We start from the raw sequence: 22,642 nt of genomic DNA, 5'->3' as shown, positions 1-22,642 counted from the left end.
GGAGACACGTAATGCGTAGGGGCCAAAGGTTAGTCAGGCCGGAAGTGAGTGCAATAAAGTTTCTCCGGGGAGGTTGGGTGGGGGGGGGAAGAAAGTTGGAGCGTCTACTCGAAGAAACTGCGACCGCCAGACTCGGAGTGAGACCGGCCCGCGGCGCGGAGCGGAGACCCCATGCGGCCCTGGTGAGTACGGAATTTTTATCATCTTTATTTAATATTCCCCCCCCCAATTCCCTGGAATTCCACTTCCGGCCAACCATGCACAAGTCCCGCCTTCTGGGACCCCATCCCCGGAAGTCCAGCCCCCAGTTCAGGGGCTCCCCGAACCCCCCAAAGTTGTCACCTTTTTAAATCTTTACCCTTCCCTGGATTTTCTTCCTGCCCCCTTTTTGGAAAGCTCGGCCTTCCGCATCCCCCCCCCCGAAACCACGCCCTCTATAATCTTAACATTCCTTGGACGCTGCACCCCTGGGGGGGGCCTCCAAGAATTCTATATGGCCAGTCCTTCAGGTGACCCTGGCCAATGAGGACCCCTACCCCACCCCCAAGTTCCTTCCACTAGAATTCTGAGGAACTGTGCTCTTCATCAGATGACAACCCCTCTGTACACCTCTCTCTCTTCTCCCTGGACCCTTTTCCATTTAATTCAGTATGTATTTATTAAGCATCTATGTATCTGACAGAGTGCTTGTCTGTGTATGCATAGACAAAAACCTAACAGTTCCTGCCTTCAAGGAGTTTGCCTCCTAACGGAGGGGAGACAACATGCAGAGAGAAAATTAAATATGAATTATACACAAAGTAAATTTCCATGAGAGTAATTTCCCGTTAGCAACTGGGGGAAATCAGGATAAACTTCGTGGAGATAGTGGCATTTGAACTTTAAAGGAAGTTAGATATTTTATGAATCAGAGGTGAAATGTGCATTACAAGGATGAGAGATGGCTTGTATAAAGGTACAGAAATGGAAGATGATATGCTGTGGACCAGAACAACAAGCAGGTTATTTTGGCTGTAAGGAAGGGAAACATATACTAAGCCTGGAAAGGTAGGCTAGAAAATATTTTGGATAACTCTTCCCCTTATAATTCTCTGAAATCATACCTTCCAAGAGACACTTCTAAGGTTTACCTTATAAATCTGGAGGGATCCCTGTAACCTGAAAGGTCCCTTCTCCAACGCTAGAAACCTGGCTTCCTTTCTCAATCACACACTTAGTCCTTTGATCCAGCCTAGCTTTTCTCCCCAGTTCCTGGTGCCCGTGTCCCTGTCCCCCCCCCCACTCCTTACTCCATATAATGGTAATAATTTAAATAACTAAGATATATAGCAGTACCCCGGTAAACTCCTATGAGAGAGGTAGTGCAGGTTTTCTCATTTCTATTTTACAGCTGAGGAAACTGAAACTCTGAGAAGTTAAGTGACATGATCACATTAGTATTAACTATTAGAGGCAGGAATCATCTTAAATTTCCAAACTCTAAACCAAGGGACCTTTCCATTGCCTCATGATTCCCAACCCTGGCTCAAATCTGGGGGATTGAAGACTGGCTGTACTTTCCCTCTCTCTTGGGCCTTAATTTATTCTTGGGCGTGGGGTGACCTGAAGTGGGTTGGGCTGGAGGTAGGGGAGAAGGGATGGGAAATCCCCCCCAGTTCCCAGATCTACTCCCTAAGTTTCCCTTCCCAGGACCGGCTCCACCCCAGAAACAGCTGCATGTCGTACCTGTACCTCAGGAGCTGGGCTGGGCCATGGATTCCCTGGTGTGTGGAATGGGGTTGTGAAATGGGTAACTTCTCCCCACCTACCCTAAAAGAGTAGGGTATTTTGCAATTGGGGGGGTGGGGCAAGGTGCTTTTTACTCTCTGGCCTTATCGATTTTACCCCAACCCCCACTCCATTTTCTTGCCTGGGTATTCCCATCTTTTCTCTGCCTGCCTAACCTTCAGTCCAGGAAACATTCCTGAGGCTTTTGCCATTTCCGGCTGCTCCCTGCCACTGTACTTTCCTCCCTTCCCTCCTCCCCTTGGGCAGAGAAAGCAAATATTCTCCACCCCCATCTCAAACCTCTGAAAGTCATCTAGTTTTTAGTTCTCTGGAAGTGAGTTTCTTCCACATTCTGTTTCAAATACTCCTTTCCATATGGCTCACTGTTTTCTTACTGCGAAAGCTATAAGAAAGTGAGTATCTCTAGGCAGTACAGGAGTCTTGGCACAGAGTAGAATATGAGGATCATTATCTTTTGGGTCTTCCTTTTTATTTGATCTGTAATCTGTGATCTGTGAATTGAGCCCTGGGGAGTGAGGAGATGGGGATGATAAATTTCTTCTCCCAGTGTTTTAGGAGTGATGGATTGAAATAAGCTCTTTTCTCTGCCCTCCCCTCCTCCATTTATAGGATCATAGATTCCAAGCTGGAGGAGATCTTAGAGGCTATCTAGGTCAACCCTCCTTCCACCCACTCATTTTATAGATGAGGGGTCTGAGCCCTGGAAAGGTTGCCTAAAGTCGCAGGTTGAGCAGAAGTGGAATTTGAGGCCTGGTACTCTGACTTCAAATCCACCACTCTTTCCACTGCTTCTGTGAGTACAGATTTGGCTAGGAGATGAAAGGATGCTTTTCTCTCCCTAGGCTAGGAATGTACCTGAGGCTCGATTTTGAATTTAGTCCTTCTAGTCTTTTTTGCTGTCTGCCTTTGTAGGAATTTCTGCCCTCTTCTTCCATTTGGTTTGGCAGGAAGTCAGGAACTTGTGGGTGGAGGAAATGGGTTTTGGACTGTTTCCTGTGTCCAGACTCAAGCCTCGCTCCCCTAACTCCCTTTTTCTGTATGGTTAGAATGTTGGGGGTAGGGTGGGGTTTGGGGATTGGAGAAGAGCCCCTTTTCAAAATGGGGCTAGACCTCAGAAGGGAGATTTAGGGATAACTGGGAGAAAAACAGCAACTGGATTCCTATACATATGTTTAAGGCATCCCCCGTGGATGTCAGGGGCTGCCTGTGGCCCTCATTGCTTTTAAATCTGCCTGCCTGGTGGCTATGGGGAGGAGTCTGGAAGCCTTCTAGCTTTGGGATCAGAGAATAGACCTCTGGGATTAGGATAATTAGGATCCTATGGCCAGTAATGGATTTTCCTTTCCTATTATCCTCATGGAATGGGTAAGTGCCCATATACAAAGTTAGAGGAACCCTAGGGTAGATGAGATTTGCCCAGGAGAATTGTTGGTTAGGGAAGTGTCCTAGTCTTCTGACCGGGGACTTTGGTTTATTGGTCTAACAACCAGGAAGAGTGAGTAGCAGAATCTTGCCCACTTTGCGAGTGATGTTCCCTTGGTTTAAACATCACCTTGGGAGGAAACTGGCAGCTTGAACTCCCCCAGTCATGCACTGTGTAGTACATGTCGGGGCAAAACTGTCCTAGGGGCTGGCTCAGTTCTCTTATGTCAAGTTGAGCTGCTGAAAAGGTGAGTGAGACTCATCTCACCTGCCTTCTTCTTTTACAGGCCCAAGCTCCCCAAGGTCCCTAATGCCTCCCTTGGAGGCCTTGTTGGGCTGGCTCTGCCAGTGCACTGGTTTGGCCTTACTCCTTTCGTTCTTGCAGTCTCTGTTGGCTGTGTTCATCTGCCCCTTTGCTATCTTTCTTCCCTGCCCTGTTCCCCAGGCAGGGGAACTAAATCACCAGCTGTTATGGCAGTTTTAGCTAATGGCTTTGAGGTTCCCTGGGGATCTTCTTCTCCTCAGGGCCAACAGTGGTAAGGGGCTCGAAGACAAGGCTGCCAGAATTTTTAACTGGGGTGGGAAAGGGAAATAAGTCAAAGATTGCCCCCTTTCCCTGTTTTTCTTGTTTCCTTCCCCACTGTGCCTTGGCTTCCTGTCTTCCCCTCCCCCTTCCCAGTGTCAGGCATTAGACTTTCAGATCTATTCTCTCTTCTCATCATCCCTTCCCTTTTCCCCATTCCCGGTTATGCTTAGTTGGGAAGAGGGGGGTGGGTGGGTATGTGGAAATGGGAGGGTCACCGAGATTCCCTCCCTTAGGATTTGAGGCCTTGGGTGGGGTAGAGGTGGGGGGGCTCTGCCCCTTCTGTTCCTGTGAGTCAGCACTGTCCTCCTGATTGGCCTTCACTTACCCACTCTCCTCCCCTGGGGAGGAGCCAAACTGTTCCTGGTCCAGCTCCCTTTTCTCCAGCTAGAGAAGAGGCTTCATGCTAGGCGGGGTTGGAGCTAGGGCTTGTCTGGGTCTGAGCGGTGGTCTTCCCTGCAAGGGCTCTGTGACTACCTGCCTGTATATAGCAGATCAGACTAAGGGCCTGGGAATGCCCCCAGCCCGGCCCCCCTTACCCTGGCTGGGGGGAGGGCCGGGCTGGACAGCAGCTCCCCTTTTCCCCTAGCCATGGATCTCCTGCCCCCCAAGCCCAAGTACAACCCTCTTCGGAATGAATCTCTGTCATCATTGGAAGAGGGGACTCTGGGATCCTTATCCCCTGGGGAGCTATCCTCTCCATCTGCCTCTTCCCTGGGACCCATCTTGCCCCCAGTGTTGGGGGATGATAGTCCTACAACACTTTGCTCTTTTTTCCCTCGAATGAGCAATTTGAAGCTAGCCAACCCAACTGGGGGGCGGCTGGGGCCCTCTGAAGAGTCAGGACGGGGACTTGAGGATAGGGAAGGAAATGCAGGGGGGGCTGGGCCAGACTCAGGCCCTTCACCTCTTCTCCAGGACATGAACAAACTGAGCGGCGGGCGGAGGACTCGGGTGGAAGGGGGCCAGCTGGGGGGTGAAGAGTGGACTCGTCACGGGAGCTTTGTCAACAAGCCAACTCGGGGTTGGTTACATCCCAACGACAAGGTCATGGGGCCTGGGGTTTCCTACCTTGTTCGGGTGAGTGAGTATATCCGCACTCTCAAATATTTCTCCCCTCACCCTCCCACCCAGTCCTCTTTTGCCTGAGACCCTTTTAAATTCCTTGTTTTGCTAGATTTTGTGTTTTCTTCCTCTACCAAATTCCTTCTTCAGGTACATTGGCCCTCCATATTTTACTTCCTATCTACCCTGTTCCCTGCCCCTGTTTCCCATTCCTTTCTGGTCCCCCTCCCCCCCTTTTTTGTCCCCTAATTCTTCTGCAGACATTCTGATTTCCTGTTTTCTTCCTCTCCATATCATTTTGGTCATTTCTTCTAGCACCCAAAGATTTCTTTCTCCATTACTTTACATAGACTGTTTCTCTAACCTCTTCTTCTGTTCCTCTACACTGGGACCCAGGGGTGTTCCACATCCAGATACCAAGCAGGGTCAGTGGGTAGGCGTTGACATTCTGGAATTAATATAAGAGAAAATCCTGGGGAGCCTTTTGTGTGTGTGTGTATTGCTCATAGTAGTTGGCAGAGGTCAAATGCTCCACTTTTCCCTCCCTACCCCTCCCTCAGTACATGGGTTGTGTGGAGGTCCTCCAGTCGATGCGGGCCTTGGATTTCAGTACTCGCACCCAGGTCACTAGGTGAGTGGGGTCTGTCTGGGAGTAAGGGGTGGGGGGTCAGCATTGCTGGGGCTCCTAGAAATTATTGAGGTACTGGGGACATATAATCATGATGGCAGATGAAGAACATTACTGAAGGATGGGGCACTTAGGGGAGCCCATGCGAAGATCTGGGTCCCTCTTCATTTTTACTTTTGGAGCAAGGGTAGCACCTGAATCAATGAGCATTGGTTAGGGCTTACTTACTGTGTGCCAGGCCATTAGGAATACAAAGACACTGAAGGGTGGGGGCATGGTTTCAGGGAAAATTAGTATTTGGTGACTAGAAGGGTTGAGGTTAAGGGGAAGTGACTGGGTCCATCACTGGGCTCAGAGGCCCTAATCCAATCAACCAGCAGGCAGCTCCTTAGTATCATCAAATATTAAAGGCCCTTAATTCAATCAGCCACTACAAAGAGCTCAGAGTGCCCCTGGAGTCTGTCCCTGGCTTCTCCTCCCTTAGACCTATGTTGGGGCCCGGGAAATTTTTGCTTCTAAGCAAGTATTTGTCTTCTCAGAGAAGCCATCAGTCTGGTGTGTGAGGCTGTGCCGGGGGCAAAAGGGGCTGCACGGAGGAGAAAGGTACCTGGGGAGCGTTATCATGGAGACTGGTAGAGAGGAGGAGAGAGGGAGGGGAAGCCAGAAGGTATGGAGGGTCTGAGGGGGAAGGAGGGGAAGTGGGTTTCTAGATATGGAAACTTGGGCTTCTTCAGTGCTAGGCCTGTGGCCTTTAATCCCCAAATTCTCTGTGGCTCCTTAGCCTTGTAGCCGCCCACTCAGCTCCATACTGGGGAGGAGTAATCTGAAGTTTGCTGGCATGCCCATCACCCTAACTGTTTCTACCAGTAGCCTCAACCTCATGGCTGCAGACTGTAAACAGGTTGGTTGGGCCTGGGAAGATTTGGAGAGAGGGGAGTAGTCTAGCCAATGAAGAGAAATCAGAAAAACCGAGGGAGAGGAGGTGAGGGAAGAACTGGGTATCTGGGTAGAGGTAGTTAGGGGGCTACTGGTAGAAGGGACCAGAGGATAGGACAGGAAGAAATAAGGGAACTAATAGGGAAGGGAATACTAAGGAGCAAACGTGGGTTGAAGTGAAACCGCTAACACTGTGGCCCACCACCCTGAATCTTTAGATCATCGCCAATCACCACATGCAGTCAATCTCCTTTGCATCCGGTGGGGATCCGGTGAGTTGTGATGAAAATGGATTGTGGCTGGGGAAAAGTTGAGTGATTCTGGATTGGGGTGGCCCAGAATGGTTGGGCAGAGTAGGTGAGGGAGTGAAGAGGTTTTCATGGGCTGTTGGGGGAGATGCTAAGACAAGCTGGCTGATCTTACCCCGACTCGGAACCTGATTCTCTAGGACACTGCAGAGTATGTCGCCTACGTTGCCAAAGATCCTGTCAATCAGAGAGGTAAGAGGGCATCCGATGGGGGGTGGGCCAGGGAGACATCAATCCATCAGCAAGAATGAGGAGTGGGTCCTCCCTAATCACTAGTTCTGTGGTCATTGAGGGGATTTGGATCTTCCCTTGCCCAGTGGGTGGCTATTTCCAAGGAGCCTGGGATGGCTGGGCTAGTGCCTGAACATCCCCAGCCTCACACTTGTTGCTTATAAGGACAATGCCTGCTGTGCCCATAGCCTGCCACATCCTGGAGTGTCCAGAAGGACTAGCACAGGACGTCATCAGCACCATTGGCCAGGCCTTTGAGCTGCGCTTCAAACAATACCTCAGGAACCCACCCAAGCTTGTCACTCCCCATGACAGGTAGGATGAAGGCTAGAGCTGTGGGCATTGGGGTGGGAATATTCCCTAAAGGAAAGAACACTTCAGAAATATAGTAGAAACCCAAATTACCCCATCTGCTCAAGCAAGCCTTTCTGAAGTTCCTACTCTGTGCAAAGCATAATGCTAGTGAATGGGCATAAAAAGACCAAAAAAAAAAATCAACAGTTTCTCCTCTGACTCTGACAGAGCTTCCATTCTGCTTGGGAGAATGCAACATTTCAACAAATCAATACGATTAAACAATTAAATTAGACAAAAGAGAAAGCACTAACAACTGGGTGGGGGACAAAGAGGAACCAGGGAAGCCAAGTGGTAAGAAGTGGCACAGATGCTGAGCATTGAAGAAAGCCAAGTTTTCTAAGCAGTGGAGGTGAGGGATGTGCTGTCCCTCCGGGGCCTCTGCTCACCTGACAGGTTCTTTCTCAAGTTAAAAGAATCTTAGAGAATAGAAGAGGTGGCCCCATGTCCTCATTGCCTGTCCTACCTCTTTCTTTCCCATGTTTTCAACTGGCCTTCTGAGAATTCTTTCCTGGGATCTGATCTCTAGCTCTGCTACTGTGGTGATAGCTTCTTTCTCCCTATCCTTTCTTTGGAAATATGGACTACTTTGGAATTTGGCATTCCCCCTTTCCAGATAGGCCATCTCTTCCACAGATCCTGGGTCCCTTATCCCTGGTCAGTTAATAGCTAACATGTTGCACTTCTAGTATTTAACTCTTTTAAGGTTTGCAAAGCTCTTTACACGAATATCTCATTTGATCCTCACAAAACAACCCTGTGAGGTGTGTGCTATCCAGACAGAAGTTAAGTGACTAGTCCAGGGTCACATAGCTAGTAGTGATTTCCCCTGAGATCTTCCTGATCCTAGGTCCAGGGCTCTGTCTACAGTGTCACCTAGTTTCCTCTAGATAAGAATCAGCAAGAGGTGGTGGATAGAGTGCTGGTCTTGGATTCAGAAAGACCTGAGCTCATCTCCTGCCTCTGAAACTGATTAGATGAGTGACTGAGGACAAGTAATCTCTCTGTGCTTCATCTGTGAAGTGAGGAGATAGCCCTTGGTGGTCTCTCAGGTCCCTTAGAGCACTCAAGCTATGATCCTTATTCTAGCTGCTGCTCCACTTTGATCTTTGGGGTGAGAGATATCCAGTCTCCACTTTATGAGATCCACTCTCTACAGGTCAATCTGGGCTAGGGCCAGGGAGTGAATGAGCTTTACTTTTCTTTCTCTTCTCCTCCCAGGATGGCTGGCTTTGATGGCTCAGCTTGGGATGAGGAGGAAGAGGAGCCATCTGACCATCAGTACTACAATGACTTCCCAGGGAAGGAGCCCCCCCTTGGTGGGGTAGTAGACATGCGCCTTCGGGATGGAGCTGCCCCAGGGGTTCCTCGTCCACCTCCACCCAGTACTCAGACCACCAACCACCTAGGAGCCACTTTGGTACGTTGGCTAAGCTGAGCAAGTAAATCAACTTGGGACTAGGGAAATAGGCTAGGCTACTAGTATCTGCAGTTCTCATGTTGTGTTTGCCACCATAGCCCGTCGGACAGCTAGCTGGTGGTGACCCTGATATTCGAAAACAGCTCCCAACTCCTGGACCAGGTATGACGGATGGGAAGGTTAGGACAGCTGGAGAATTGGAGTTGGGGGGAAGGGTTAAGGGAATTATAGACTCTGGGGTCTGGCTGACACACTCCCATTCCCTTGGTAGGTAGAGAACTATTTGATGATCCCTCCTATGTCAATGTCCAGAACCTGGAGAAAGTCCGGCAAGGGGCTGGTGGTCCTTCTAACCCTACTACCAATGGCAGTGCCCCACGTGACCTCTTTGATATGAGTGAGTATTACTCTTTTCCCCTAGCTTTTATTTGCTTTTTACATTTCCCCTGATTTTTTCCTTCTTCCTTGACTTCCCTGTGCTTCAAAGTGATCTCTGTTATCACCTCATAATACTGAGCTGTGGGGGTGGGTCTGTTTTGTGCCTTCTCCAAGAGGGTCCCACTAATGAAAAGAACCACATATTGCCTCCTGTTTTCATCTGGACTTGCCTTTACTCCCCTAGAGCCATTTGAAGATGCGCTTCGGGTCCCCCCACCTGCCCCTACCACACCAATGGCTGAGCAGCTCCGAGGGGAGCCCTGGTTCCATGGGAAGTTGAGTAGGCGGGAGGCCGAAGGGCAGCTGAGGCTCAACGGGGACTTCCTGGTTCGGGAGAGTACAACTACCCCAGGCCAGTATGTCCTTACTGGCCTGCAGAGCGGCCAGCCCAAACACTTGCTGCTCGTTGATCCTGAAGGCGTGGTAAGTTCAAGGATATATGGATGGGCTCGGGTGGGTGTGGGTGGAGTCTGGCATTCTGTCACCATCCTGAGACCTTGCTCTTCTTTGCAATTGTTTCTACTACCACCTCCAGGTGGCCTAACTCCCACTTCTTCCCACTACTAATTTCTGAGACAAACCAGTTCCATCTGCTAGGGGCTGTTTCTTTGCCCAATCCCAACGAGGTTGTGAGGCCTAATACCTAAGTCTGTTCCCTCTAGCTTGTATCCACTTAAAAACAAAAGGATATTAGAATGTTAGAGCTGGAAAAGACTTCGTTTTTTACATTCAGTTTTATTTTGTTTTTAGGTCCTTATTCACTCTCCTTCCACATCCCCCTCTTCCCAAAACTGAGAAAACAAGAAAAAACAGCGTATCTGTTATTTATTTATATATATATATATATATATATATATATATATATATATATATATATAGAGTCAAGCAAAACAAATTCTCACATTGGCTATGTAAATTCTCACATTGGCTATAATATATATAATATATATATATATTATATATATACATATATATATATATACATATATATATATACATATATATATATATACATATATATATATATACATATATATACATATATACATATATATATATATATATATATATATATATATATATGTATATATATATAATATATATATAATATATATATAATATATATATATATTATATATATATATATATATATATAATATATATATATATATATATATAGAGTCAAGCAAAACAAATTGTCACATTGGCTATGTAAAAAAGAAAAAATCCACCGCACTTGAAGTTCATTCCTTCTCTATCAGGTGCTGGGTGGCGTGTTTTATCATGCATCCTCTGGAGTTGTGGTTGGTCATTATGTTGGTCAGATTCTGGAAGAGACTTTTAGAGATTGTTTTGTCTCAATTTCTCTGATTCCTTCTTATTTTGGCCAGAGGGGTGTAGGTGCTGCAGTGGGAAGAGTGCAGGACTTGGGGTAAGAGGCTGAGTAAAGGTCACAGCTAGTTAATGGCAGGGTCAGAGTCTCCTAACTCTCAGATCCAATGTTTTCTTTCCCATAATTCCTATACTATTCTATTATCTCTCCCCACATCACTGTCTTTATCAAGAAGTCACCTTGCAAGGTTCCATAAGATCCTTAGACCACACAGAGGTACACATATGCTTTTAGCTCTTCTTCTCTAGAACTGTTAATCATTTTTCTCCCATAATATTTATCTGTTTCTTCCTCTTCTACTGTGCCTCCCTCTGGAGAGTAAGTAGGTAAATCCTTCTACTCTGCTAATAGGTATCTTTATCTTTACCCAAGTTAGGCCACTCTTATTAATTTATTTCATAGATAATGATTTCAGGCCTTTGTTTGCAATATAGGCATGCCCCTCCTTTGTCCTTCCTCAGTTTTAAAATCATCTCTATCCTTTTTCTTCTAAGAAGAACCAGGATCCCTCAGTAATAGCTGTTGGCTTAATACCCAGATCTTCCTCAATCTTAAGCATTTTCTTCATTCTTTTCATCCATTCCTACTCATCATCCCAGTTGCCTCAGTCCTCTCTTCCTAACATTCTCTGTCTTCTCTTGTATGCCTTAGCTTCTTCAGTTATAGAGAGGTGAACACTTTTCCATCTAATTCAACCATCCTTCTAACTGCCTTCCCCCACCTCCATTCCCCTACCCCGACAACAAAAGCCTTCAGTGTCTGAACTTCCTATATCATCTACCTCCAGGTCCGGACAAAGGATCACCGATTCGAGAGTGTCAGTCACCTCATCAGCTACCACATGGACAATCACCTACCCATCATCTCTGCAGGCAGTGAGCTATGTCTTCAGCAGCCGGTGGAACGGAAGTTGTAACTGACCTGATCCTGTCCCCAACCCTGTTCCAGCCTCCAGGACGCTCCCTTTCACTTTTCTGGTCCCAATTCCAACAGTTTTCTGGGGAGAAATGCTCTGGTTGCAGCACTCTGTTGTATCTGTGAGTGGCCTGAATCCTAGTGTTCAGGACCTGGAGGAGGGATTAATTTTTCTTCTCCTTCACCAGAGTATTAGTGCCCACATCAGTCTTACGGCCCTCAGATGGGCCTGGGCAAGACCCCCTAACAGGAGAAAGGAATCTTAGGGACAGTTCCAGTGGAATGGGATTTTTCTTCAAAGGGATGAAATTCTGTCCCTCCTCCAGTGTTTAAACCTTGTGCCTTTGACCATGCGCCAGGTCTAAATAAGTTTTTATGCAAAGTTTTCCTGTGGGCTAGAAATGATGATACGCCATCTGCCCCCAGGATCCTGTCCCCCAGCCCTCCCTTAGCCTGGTACGCTCAGACTGGGCTTGGGAGACTAGGGGTAGATGTGATTGCTTGCCCTTCTTCAAAGAGGATGTTCAGTCCTCAGAGCCTATTCCAGAACCCCATTTCCTGGCCAGGGAGAGGTGAATGTCCCATCCCTCTTCCTCCCCTCTGCCACATACACAGAGTGCCTCCTGGCCGGGGGCCCCCAACTCTAGGGGTCTGTATATACATTTCGTAAACATCCATTCCCCCCACCCCCAGCATTGCATGCACATTGTCCTACTTTACAGCCAAAGTGTAGCCCTTTGTAGCCTCTCCAACTCCTTTGGGTTGGACAGTGAATCCAGTGTTTGGTTCTTCTGTACAGTCAACTCTCAATTTTCTGCATTAATTTGAGGGGTAATAGTTATCTATAGCAGTGGATAATCCCCAAATAATTTTTATTTAGTTTGGGAATGTTATAGTTTTGGCAACTGAATTATTTCCTGATTTTGTCTTGCTTGAGCACAAAAGTTATCTCATCTTTATACATATAGTACCTTTTTTATTTTTTCAGAGACTTCATCTATTATATCATTTTACCATCATGACAAGCCTGTGAAATAAGTAGCACAGGCATTATTATCTCCATTTTACAGGTGAGAAAACTGACGCATAGAGAAGGTTAGGTGATCATGGAAGGCTGCAACCAGTAAATGGCCAGGACTAAAAGCCAGACCTCATCCTAGCCTAGGAAAAAGGCTAGAATTTTTAACTTTGCTGCAGAGAAGCCTCAGAGGGGATCATTCAAAGCAATGTATTTATTGAGTACCTGTTGCTAGACATTGTGAGGAATACAGAAGAGGTAGAAGATACTCCTCCTGAGGAGTTGTGGATAATGGAGAGTTGACTGTATCTTTATCTCCTCCTCTTCTGTTTCTCTCTCCTACCCTTATTTTGTTTGAATCTATTCACGGGTCTCACTTATACCAAAGGGAAATGTCATTAAAGATCATTATTTCTTTTATCAAATGTCTCCTTTTCGATCCAACACCCTTTCTTCAGTTCCTTTGGGGCCTGCTTGGGGTCAGGGGAAAGGAAAGCAAGCTCTGACCTCAACTACACGTGAAGGGAATGTGTATGTGTTATGTTTGCGCTTGTATGTATCTGTTTGATAGACTTGTGGTAGGTGGTTGTGGTAGTGTGATAGAAGGGGTAATGGTGTGAGGTATCACTGTAGGAGGGATATAAGGGTGTTAGTGTGTGTTGTATTACTCCAAGGGATGTGTGGATGAGATGCTGATACTTGTTTGGGTGCAAACGATATGCTGTGAACGTGTTTGCATTTGGTATGGATATGTAGGAGAGATGTCTGAGTGTTAGGTGATGTTGATATGATTGTGTCTAGGTATGTAGGAGTGATGTCAAGGTGGGATATACTGTTAAAGTAATATTGGTTAGAATTAATACATTTGTGATAGTGACATGGCTGTGTGTATTATGACTGTCTGGGTATGCTGTGATACTGATGTGGTTGTATTCAGGAAAAGCATATTTTAGAAGGGATTTAGAGGTATAGTATCATTGTTGAAACTGTGTCTGCCTGTAACATCACTATAGAAAGGGCAGATGGGTATAAGTGACATGGTTGTGTGTCTGGGTATGGTATAGGAGCCGTATGTGGCGGTGATATATATGGTTGTATATATGATTGTAGTATTAATGCAGGTGTGATAGTGATGTGACTGTCTGGGTGTAGTATCACTGTAGGAGGGGTGGATATGTATGTGACAAGATTGTGTGTGTGATGGTGACATGGCTTTGTATATGGGGGTAGTATTGCTAGGAGGGGTGAATGGGTGTGTGATGCTGACACAGCTGTATATCTGGATGTAGTTTCCACTGTAGGTGGGGTGGATGGGTTTGTGTGTGTGACACAGCTGTATATGGGTCTGGGTATAGTACAGTATCACTGTAGGAGGGGTAGATGATTGTGAGTGTGATAGAGCTGTACTGTCTGGGGGTAGCACCCCTGGGAAGGGTAGGTGGATGTGAGTGTGACAGTGACAACCTGTACTCATGTCCGGGGGTAGCACCCCCGGGAGGGCGGGATGGGTGGGTTATTCGTGCGCGCAGGCCCTGGGCACCAAGTCGGCCGGGTCTGAATCCAGGATGACAGTCTGCTAGAGAATGGCGAGCGCCGTGGTACGCTCAGGCCTGGCTGGACCTTCCCCCTGGAATCCGGGACTGCCGGGGCTCTGTGCTGATGGTAGAGTCCTGGTTTCCGCCTGCTTGTCTCTTTCTTCCCTCCCCACGGAGCTGGAGTGGTGAAGCCCGGGCCGAGTTCCGGTTCCGGTCCTAGCGGCGGGTGAGCGGGCGCTGAGTCGGGAGGGAGTTTCCTATCCGCTCTGGGGCCCGCTCCCTCCTCCGTGCTGCCCAGGATGGTACTGCCCAGGGGCCTGCGCTGGCCCTGATCCCCCACTTTGGGAGATGGTGCAGGCCGGGGGCTCCTTGCCCCCCCGCCGCCGTTACGGCGGCCGCCGCCGCCGCCGCCGCTACTGACCCGCGCCCCCGCCCCATGGCCGCCGCGGCGCCGCCCCCCCCTGACAAGCTGGAGGGAGGAGGCGGCCCCGCCGCGCCGCCAGCGCCGCCCAGCACCGGGAGAAAGCAGGGCAAGGCCGGTGAGAGCGGGGGCGGGGGGCTGGGGCTGAGGAGGGGGCCCAGGCAGAGGAGCCCGGGATGGCGATGGGGGTGGGGGGCCTTAGGTGGAGGCTTAAAGGCATAGGAAGGATCCCAGGTAGAGTAACCTGAGATGGGAGGGTCTGGTGGTGAGGGGGGTGTCTTAGGCTGAGGGTTGGAGGGCTAGGAGGGGTCCCAGGTAGAGGAGTCTGGGGTGGGGGTGGGGGATCTTAGGCTAAGGGGTTTAATGTTAGGTGGGTATTCCAGCCTGAGTTTCGGGGTCTAGGGGTTTGAGGTCTGAGGCTGAGGAATCTGAGGTTCCAGGTTGAAGCGTGTGTGATAGCAGACTCAGAGATCGTAGGTTTGGAAGAGTCGTCAGGGCAGCGGCATGAGAGTTGTGATTTGGATCTAGGGATTAGGGTGGGAGTTTCTGGCTCCTGGGCTGAGAAGTCTGGGGCTTGGGGGACTCATGGTTTGAGGAGTCCAGAAGGCATTATAAATTGAGGTATATTAAGGGTTAGGGGATTCGTAGACTGAGAAGGGATTGTTTTTACAATTTTATAATGACTAATGTCCCTTGGAATTCTCCTTCTTTGCTCCTGTGAAGTCTGGGGGTGAGGGGTAGACGTCCCAGGAAAGGATTTGTAGGGTTTGAGGTACGGCCATCGAGGAGCATTTATTTATTAAAGGTTTATTATATATATGCCAGGCACTCAGCCAACCACTGGCGATACAAAAAAGGGCAAAAAACAGTACTTTGCTTCAAGAAGTAAATATTCTAATGGAGGAGACAATATATAAACAATCAAGTATATACAAAGTAGATGGGAGGTGATCTGAAAGGTAGCTTTAGCAGCTAGAGGACCCAGGAAAGGGCTCCCAAAGATGGTGAGCCTTGAGCTGAGATTTTTTTTAAATTTTCAGTTCCAGTCCTTCCTCCGCTCCCTCCCCCAACCTTTGAGAAGGCAGGAAATATGATACCCATATGAAGTCATGCAAAACATATTTCCACATTAGCTATGGGGGGGGCGCCAAGAAAAATACAGTGAAAAAAAGATACTTCAATCTGCATTCAGAGTTCATAAGTTCTCTCTCTGGAGGTGGATAGCATTTTTCAAAATGGGTCCTTTGGAATTGTCGTGAATCATTGTCTTGATGCAAGTAGCTAAGTTTTTCACAGTTGATCATCCTTACAATATTCTTGTTATTGTTTCCAGTGTTCTCCTGGTTCTGCTCTCTTCTCTTTGTATCAGTTCATATAAGTCTTCCCAGGATTTTCTGAAGCCATTCCTTTCATTTCTTACAGCAAAATGGCATACCGTCACAATAGCATACCATAGCTTGTTTAGCCATTCACCAGTTGATGGGTATACCCTCAGTTTCCAAGTCATTGCTGCCACGAAAAGAACTGCCATAAATATTTTTGTACAAATAGGTCCTTTTTATTTTTCTTTGATCTCTTTGGGGTATAGACCTAGTAGTGGTATTGCTAAGTCAAAAGGTATGCATAGTTTTATAGACTTTTGGAGATAGGTCCAAATTGTCCTCCAGAATGGTTGGATCCTTTCTCAAGTCCACCAGCAGTACATCAGTGTCCCTGTTTTTCCTTGTCCCCTCCAGCATTTGTCATTTTCCTTTTACATCTTGTTAATCTACTAGGTGTGAAGTGGTGCCTCCGGGTTGTTTTAATTTGCATTTCTCTAGTCAGTAGTGATTTAGAGCATTTTTTGTATGACTATAGATAGCTTTGATTTCTTCTGAAAACTACCTGTTCATATCCTTTGACCATGTATTAATTGGGAATGGTTGAACTGAATCTCAAAAGAAGTCGGGGAGACTAAAAGGAAAAGGTGAAGGGGGCAGAACATTGCAGGGGTACAGGACAGTGGGTACAGAGGCATCTGGATTTATAGCAGGTGCTATCCTCTGCATCCAGGTTGCTGAGAGAATGGGCTGGCCATGCATCCAGCAGGGTTTCTAAGGTTGTTAGAGTCGATCTACTTCTAAAATTGAGGAGGGCCCTTCATTGGGACCAATCTGAAATGCATGCCAGCTCCTAGAGAACTCTAGCCAGATCCTTAGTCTTAGAGACTTAGGCCTGAACGAGCATCTGGGGGTCAGTAATCAAGGAGTCCTAAACTGAAGCTGTGAAACACTCCTTTAAATCCCAGACTAAGCCTGGGGTTTTCTTCCTCTTCATCCTTTCCTCCCTTGCAGTCTTCAGCCTGGGATCCCAACTCCAGTGGGAGCTGGGAGAAGAGCTAGGCCTGGATTGGGAGTAGTACATAGGACCTATAGTATTGAGGGAAGAGGCTTAGATATGGAAGTGACAGAGGAGATTTGGTGACTCAGGGCATGGCTTTGGGGAAGAGGGTTTAGGAGGCCTAGATTACCAATGTCTTGGAGACTCGTCCTCCTCAACCATTCTTTCCCTCTCCCAGGTCTGCAAATGAAGAGCCCGGAAAAGAAACGGCGCAAGTCAAATACTCAGGTGAATGTTGTATATTAGATGGGGTGGTTGTCTTTTCCCATTAGCCTTAGGGATGCCAAGATTTTGGTTTTCATATGACTATCGTACTTTAAAGCTTTAGTGTTCCCATCTATTCCCTGGACCAGGTACAGGAAGAGAAGACGTGGAAGAGTTCCTATTGGTGCTGTTTTATAGATCTCTTCTTGGTCCATTCACTACCCCTTCAGTCTTACCCTGAAGTGGATTGGGTTTAATTATTTAAAAGCCCTTTCCCACTCTAAATCCTGTAGTATGAGTGAGCTAAGAGACATGGTTTGACCAAAGGTTCCTCTTTTGGTTAGGCTTTGTCAACGCGCAAGATCATTCCCTATCTACCATATTTTCTCTGTTGTTTCCATAGTCCCTTGTTCCCTTCTATTGTAAGTGAATTGTATTTCTGGATCTCCCTTCCTGTTCTCCAGGTCTTTGGTTTCCTCTATTCTTTCACCTGTAACACCCCCTCCCCTTCTTTGTCCTTCCCCTTCCTAGGGCCCTGCATACTCACATCTGACGGAGTTTGCACCACCCCCGACCCCCATGGTGGATCACCTGGTGGCATCCAACCCATTTGAGGATGACTTTGGGGCCCCCAAGGTTGGGGGGGCAGCTCCTCCATTCCTTGGCAGCCCTGTGCCGTTTGGTGGATTCCGTGTGCAAGGGGGCATGGCAGGCCAGGTGCCCCCAGGCTATGGTGGTGGAGGCGGAGGCGGGCCTCAACCACTTCGACGACAGCCTCCTCCTTTCCCCCCCAATCCAATGGGTCCTGCCTTCAATATGCCCCCTCAGGGCCCTGGGTACCCACCCCCAGGTAACATGAACTTCCCTAGCCAGCCCTTTAACCAGCCCTTGGGCCAGAACTTTAGCCCTCCTGGGGGACAAATGATGCCAGGCCCTGTGGGAGGGTTTGGACCCATGATTTCACCTACTATGGGGCAGCCTCCCAGAGGGGAGCTGGGCCCTCCTTCCCTTCCCCAACGATTTGCCCAGCCAGGTGCTCCTTTTGGGCCTTCACCCCTTCAGCGGCCTGGTCAAGGGCTCCCAAGTCTACCCCCCAACACGAGCCCCTTCCCTGGTCCTGATCCTGGCTTCCCTGGTCCTGGGGGAGAGGATGGAGGGAAGCCCATAAACCCTCCTGCAGCAACTGCCTTCCCACAGGAGCCTCATTCAGGCTCACCTGCTGCTGCTGTCAATGGCAGCCAGCCCAGTTTCCCCCAGAACAGTGGTGGTCGGGGTGGGGGCACCCCAGATGCCAATAGCTTGGCACCTCCAAATAAGACTGGGGCATCGGGGCACCAGCCCCCTCCAGGCTTGGTGTACCCATGTGGGGCATGCCGGAGTGAAGTAAACGATGACCAGGACGCCATTCTGTGTGAGGCATCATGTCAGAAGTGGTTCCATCGTGAGTGTACTGGCATGACAGAGAATGCCTATGGGCTGCTGACCACGGAAGCCTCAGCTGTCTGGGCCTGTGATTTCTGCCTCAAGACCAAGGAGATCCAGTCTGTCTACATCCGAGAGGGCATGGGGCAACTAGTGGCTGCCAACGAGGGGTGAAGTGGGCACATTCGGTGTGGGGCCAAGCACTCTCCTTGAGGACGATGGACCTTTCTCCTCTTGTGGCTCTTGGTCCCAGCTCCCCACTCATGCTGGGAGGAGGCATAGTGACTCCTGGGGGTAGGAGAAGGGATTTACTGGGCAGGAGAATGCCCAGACCTCTCTCCTTGGAACCTGCCCGTGAAGGGCTAAGAAAGAATCCCCTGGGAGGTCAGAGCCCCAGTGAGCAGTGCCATTCTCTGATTGTCCAGGGTATCTTAAAGAGGAAAAGATAGAGGGGGAGGATATGAGTGGATATTATTGGTTAGGGGCTGCATTTCTTTGCTGGTGCCAGACGCCTTCTAGTATCTCTGCCTAACACTGCTACCCTACTCTGAAGGATAAATTCCTGAATGATTTACCCCCTCTGGCCAGAGGTAATTGTCAGGGTTTTCCCCCCATTCCTTCAGTGGCCTACCATAGGGCTTTAGCCCAATGCAGAAGACAGTATTAGACAATGAGTGGAACCAGTTGGTCGGGGTCATCCCTTATTTTGAACTATTCCCTTTGCACTGGCTTCTCTCTTTTGGAACCAAAAGGCTTTGAGGAAGCTAGATGAAGGTCTGAACCATAACATTCCTGGAGATTTTGGTGGCAGGAGGATCAGAATGGTTGAGAGATGGTGTTCTTGAGACAGTCCCCTCCTTATACCAAAGTCACAGGTCCCTCCCACCCCAGCTTCAGTCTACTCATCTCCTGGTGCGTGTCATGCTTTCTCACCCCCAAGACTTTGTACATCTCTTATACATTATCCTAAACCACCTTTTCCAAATCTGCCCTTTTACCTATAGCTCCTGTGTCATTGCTGTGCTGAGACCCCAAGAAAAGAACAGAAACGCAAACAATTTTCTCAGTCATTTATTTCAGGTGTTCTTATAGGATAAAAATGAAGGTTTACCCATTTGAATGGTGCAAGGTTACCCGCAATCTTGGGGTCCTTATGGGGGAGGGGGAAGGGAAAAATTGGGTATTTTCATACTTTTTCATTCCCCAGCCCCTCAGCATCTCCTGAGGCTTAATAATGATCCAGTAATTTAAAATCTGATTCTCATCAGCCCTTTACAATGTATTTTCTCTGTTGATAAAGCCACTTGGCTGATGGAGACAGATGACTGCCTAGCATAAAGCCTTTCTGGTTAACCCATACTGGTTCTGAGGTATGTGGGTACCCTGCTTGCCCTCTCTCCACCCAAATGATACCCTCAGCTTGCATATCAGCTCTCCATTAGTGACTGGGGGTGAGGTTTAGTCATCTCGAAGGAATTAGCAGCCTCCAGCTGTGGGTACTCAGTCCTTTAGTTAAGGAGGGAATAATTGAAAAGGGACCGAGATACTTTTTTCCCCCTCTGTTCCTTAACCAGATGCCTTGGTCCTTCCATCAGCGAAGCAGCATAGCAGCTTTCCTCAGTTCCAGAGCACTTGGATAAGATAACTCCAAGGCTATGGGACTGGGCATCTAAGTTTCTTGTCTGTTCTTCCAATACTCAGAGCTCTTAATTTCTGAAGAGAGTGGTCCCGTTCCTTTTCCCCTGGAAAAAAAGAACAATGAAAACAAAATACGAGAAGTAACTGAGCACAGATGGATGGACAGCCACACTGTTAAATTTTGTGTTATGTTTTGGTTTGCCTCTGGTGTCCCCTCCCATTATCTATTGCTATTTTTGTGCTTTTTCCCTTCTATTTTCTTTCCCCTGTTTTGCAAAGTGCCACCCCCTCCATCCACTAAGAGTAGGATGGAGTGGGCCGAGGTGGATTGGCATTGGTGGGGCCTTTGGTCTTTTTGTATGGTTGGATTTATAAAGTGACTTGAAAAACGACTTTAGATCTCCGACTTGTGTTTGGGAGAACAGTGGGTGGGGTATCTCTAATGCCACTAACCACTTGCAGGCCTCAAATCTTGTTGAGGACCCCTTTACTGTCTCCTGTGTGCATTTGCCCACCCCCTTACCTTGCTGGAGAACATGCCGGTAGTCGACTGATTTTTTTTCACACTGCTTGGGTGTCTGTCCCAGGAGCTGGGAATTGTATCTGTACCAGCCGTGAAGAGTGAGGGCCTGGTTGGAGGAGACATGGACCAGAGGCTGGCATGCGGGGTTGCTGCGCAGCTCCCACGGGGAGTGGAGCCGCCGGAGGCCTGTCCCCTCCCCGTCTGTCCAGGTCGTGAGAAATGGACTGCGAGTTTCCTTTCTGGGCTCATTCCCGGGGTTGAGCCTCGAGCCAAAGCTTTGACGCCAAGGCCCCGGAGGCCAGGGGAGAGGCTCGGCTGCCGGGCGCTGGGAGGAGGAGGGAAGGGGGGCGGCCGCAGCGCACGCTCCCATCGTCCATCTTACCGCAGCTGCCCTCGTCCATCCCGGGCAGGTTAGCCTCATGGCCCCGGAAGCGGCCATCTTCTGTGAGCCCCGAGGCCCCTGTTCGGACCAGCGCTGGGGGGCGGCAATGGTGCTCGAGGCCGGCTCTCAGCCTTCCTCCCCGCGCAGACCTGACCGCGGGAGCCCGGGCCTCGCGGCCCCACCGCCTCACCTCCCTCTCCCATTGGTCCAAAGTTTTTTTCCCCGGCTGGGGAGCCTCTTCCCCATTGGTCCTTGGGGTGTCACGTGTCCCTCCCTCCACTAGAGGTCGGAAACCCGGGGATCCGGGAGCAAGTTGATCGAAGACCGAGGCCACCCCGGAGCTGGGTCAGGTAATGTCCTCTAGCTGGGGAGCGAGGGGCGCGAAGGAATGGGGTGCCCGGGGGCATCTGCTGGCCCGTCGGGAGGGGCGGGTTCTACTCGAGGTCCACCCCGCCACCCCCAACTGCCCTCCCCCCCAGTCTTTCCCGTGGGCGGAGTGGAGAGAGTGAAGCCCGCCCGGCCCGAGGACGCGGGGATGGAGAGATTGACAGGGACGACAGGTGAAGCCGCCCGACCCCGCGTGTAAGGACTCGTAGGGCCGTCTGTTTCTTGACCCCGGCTGCCTTCCCTGCCTTCGTCTAGAAACGGGCTTTTAGGTATTTCGACCCAGGACGTCTCATGGCTTCCACCACCCCTCCCTGAAGAGATTACCAGTGGTGGGGTGGCTGGAATGCTGGACGAGCTGCATTGGGGAAGACCTGAGTTCAAGTGTTGCCTCAGGCACTTCACCAATTCCTGTCCCAGTTTCCTCATTTATAAAGTGGGTATAATAATAGCAACTATCTTCTTGGGGTTGTTAGGAGTCAGAACTAGACAATAGTTTGTAAAGCACTTTGCAAACCTTAAAGCAGTGTGTGTGTGTGTGAGTGAGTGTGTGTGTATACTCGTGTGTATACGCTATTATATGACTCAGAGGGAAGGAAGAAAATAGGGATTCTTGTCAAGTACATGTTGACCTGGATAACATCCAGGTTCTTGAGTTCTTTATAACTCAGAAATCCTGTTCAAAGTTAGAACAAGGGAGAAATGGAGGTTTGATTATACTCATGGTTGACACATAGCTCTTTAAGGTTTGCAGAGCTGTCTACATGCTTTATTTCGTTTTCTCCTCACTATAACCCAGTGAGTTAGGTGCAACAAAGTATTTTTATCCCCATTTTACAGATGAAGAAACTGAGACTCAGATGTGATTTCTTTTCCCCCATAGCTATTAAGTGTGGCATTTGAATACAGGCCTTTCCAACTTCAAATCCAGGGCTCTTTGCATTTTTATCATGCTGCCTCAAAGGTAGTAGAAGCCCTCAGGGACCTTAGAGATTTTACAGATGAAGAAACATACCCAGGGAGAAAAAGGGACCTTCCTCACGATGCTGCACGGAAGGGAACCCTAGGGACTCCAGAAAGCTACTCCAAGATATGTCAGGGTACTAGGAACCCAAGATGCTTGGGTATGAGCCTTTTTCTTGTCTGGGTCTCCCCAGGGTGGGAGAGAATGTCTTGATGACCTAAATATTAGTCCTCACCCCTGTGGTGACAGTGGGCCTGACATCACCTTGATTGCCGTGGTGACCATTGCTGG

At 48.8% G+C, this 22,642-nt stretch overlaps 3 protein-coding genes across 6 annotated transcripts; 2 read left to right on the top strand and 1 right to left on the bottom strand.

Moving 5' to 3' along the window:
• The first annotated feature begins 67 nt into the window (after positions 1-67).
• SHC1 (SHC adaptor protein 1) lies at positions 68-12,924 on the top strand. 3 transcript variants are annotated; one of them, XM_020991627.2, is made up of 14 exons: positions 97-182; positions 1,690-1,763; positions 4,712-4,873; positions 5,419-5,489; positions 6,026-6,089; positions 6,268-6,387; positions 6,641-6,694; positions 6,871-6,922; positions 7,150-7,276; positions 8,537-8,735; positions 8,834-8,897; positions 9,007-9,132; positions 9,358-9,596; positions 11,354-12,924. In XM_020991627.2, exons 2-14 carry the CDS (start codon positions 1,752-1,754, stop codon positions 11,480-11,482), a joined length of 1,419 nt encoding a protein of 472 aa, XP_020847286.1. In that variant the 5' UTR covers positions 97-182; positions 1,690-1,751; the 3' UTR covers positions 11,483-12,924. The 3 variants fall into 3 exon arrangements, with proteins under 3 accessions (XP_020847285.1, XP_020847286.1, XP_020847284.1); XM_020991626.2 differs by lacking the exon at positions 1,690-1,763 and having other exon boundaries at positions 68-182; XM_020991625.2 differs by lacking the exons at positions 97-182; positions 1,690-1,763 and having other exon boundaries at positions 4,191-4,873.
• Positions 12,925-14,233: 1,309 nt separating this feature from the next.
• PYGO2 (pygopus family PHD finger 2) lies at positions 14,234-20,490 on the top strand. The gene is made up of 3 exons (XM_020991640.2): positions 14,234-14,573; positions 17,013-17,062; positions 17,570-20,490. Exons 1-3 carry the CDS (start codon positions 14,471-14,473, stop codon positions 18,632-18,634), a joined length of 1,218 nt encoding a protein of 405 aa, XP_020847299.1. The 5' UTR covers positions 14,234-14,470; the 3' UTR covers positions 18,635-20,490.
• LOC144457771 (uncharacterized) lies at positions 19,516-21,337 on the bottom strand. 2 transcript variants are annotated; one of them, XM_078156148.1, is made up of 3 exons: positions 21,004-21,330; positions 20,622-20,727; positions 19,516-20,202 (listed from the first exon to the last, which is right to left on the bottom strand). In XM_078156148.1, the coding sequence occupies exons 1-3, from the start codon at positions 21,058-21,060 to the stop codon at positions 20,114-20,116; spliced, it is 252 nt and encodes an 83-aa protein (XP_078012274.1). In that variant the 5' UTR covers positions 21,061-21,330; the 3' UTR covers positions 19,516-20,113. The 2 variants fall into 2 exon arrangements, with proteins under 2 accessions (XP_078012274.1, XP_078012273.1); XM_078156147.1 differs by having other exon boundaries at positions 20,622-21,337.
• Between the last annotated feature and the right edge of the window lie 1,305 nt (positions 21,338-22,642).

The sequence above is a fragment of the Phascolarctos cinereus genome, unplaced genomic scaffold (assembly GCF_003287225.1).
Source record: "Phascolarctos cinereus isolate Bilbo 61053 unplaced genomic scaffold, phaCin_HiC Scaffold_5;HRSCAF=322, whole genome shotgun sequence".
NCBI classification, from domain to species: Eukaryota; Metazoa; Chordata; class Mammalia; order Diprotodontia; family Phascolarctidae; genus Phascolarctos; species Phascolarctos cinereus.
This window is presented reverse-complemented; position numbering and strand designations above follow the sequence as displayed.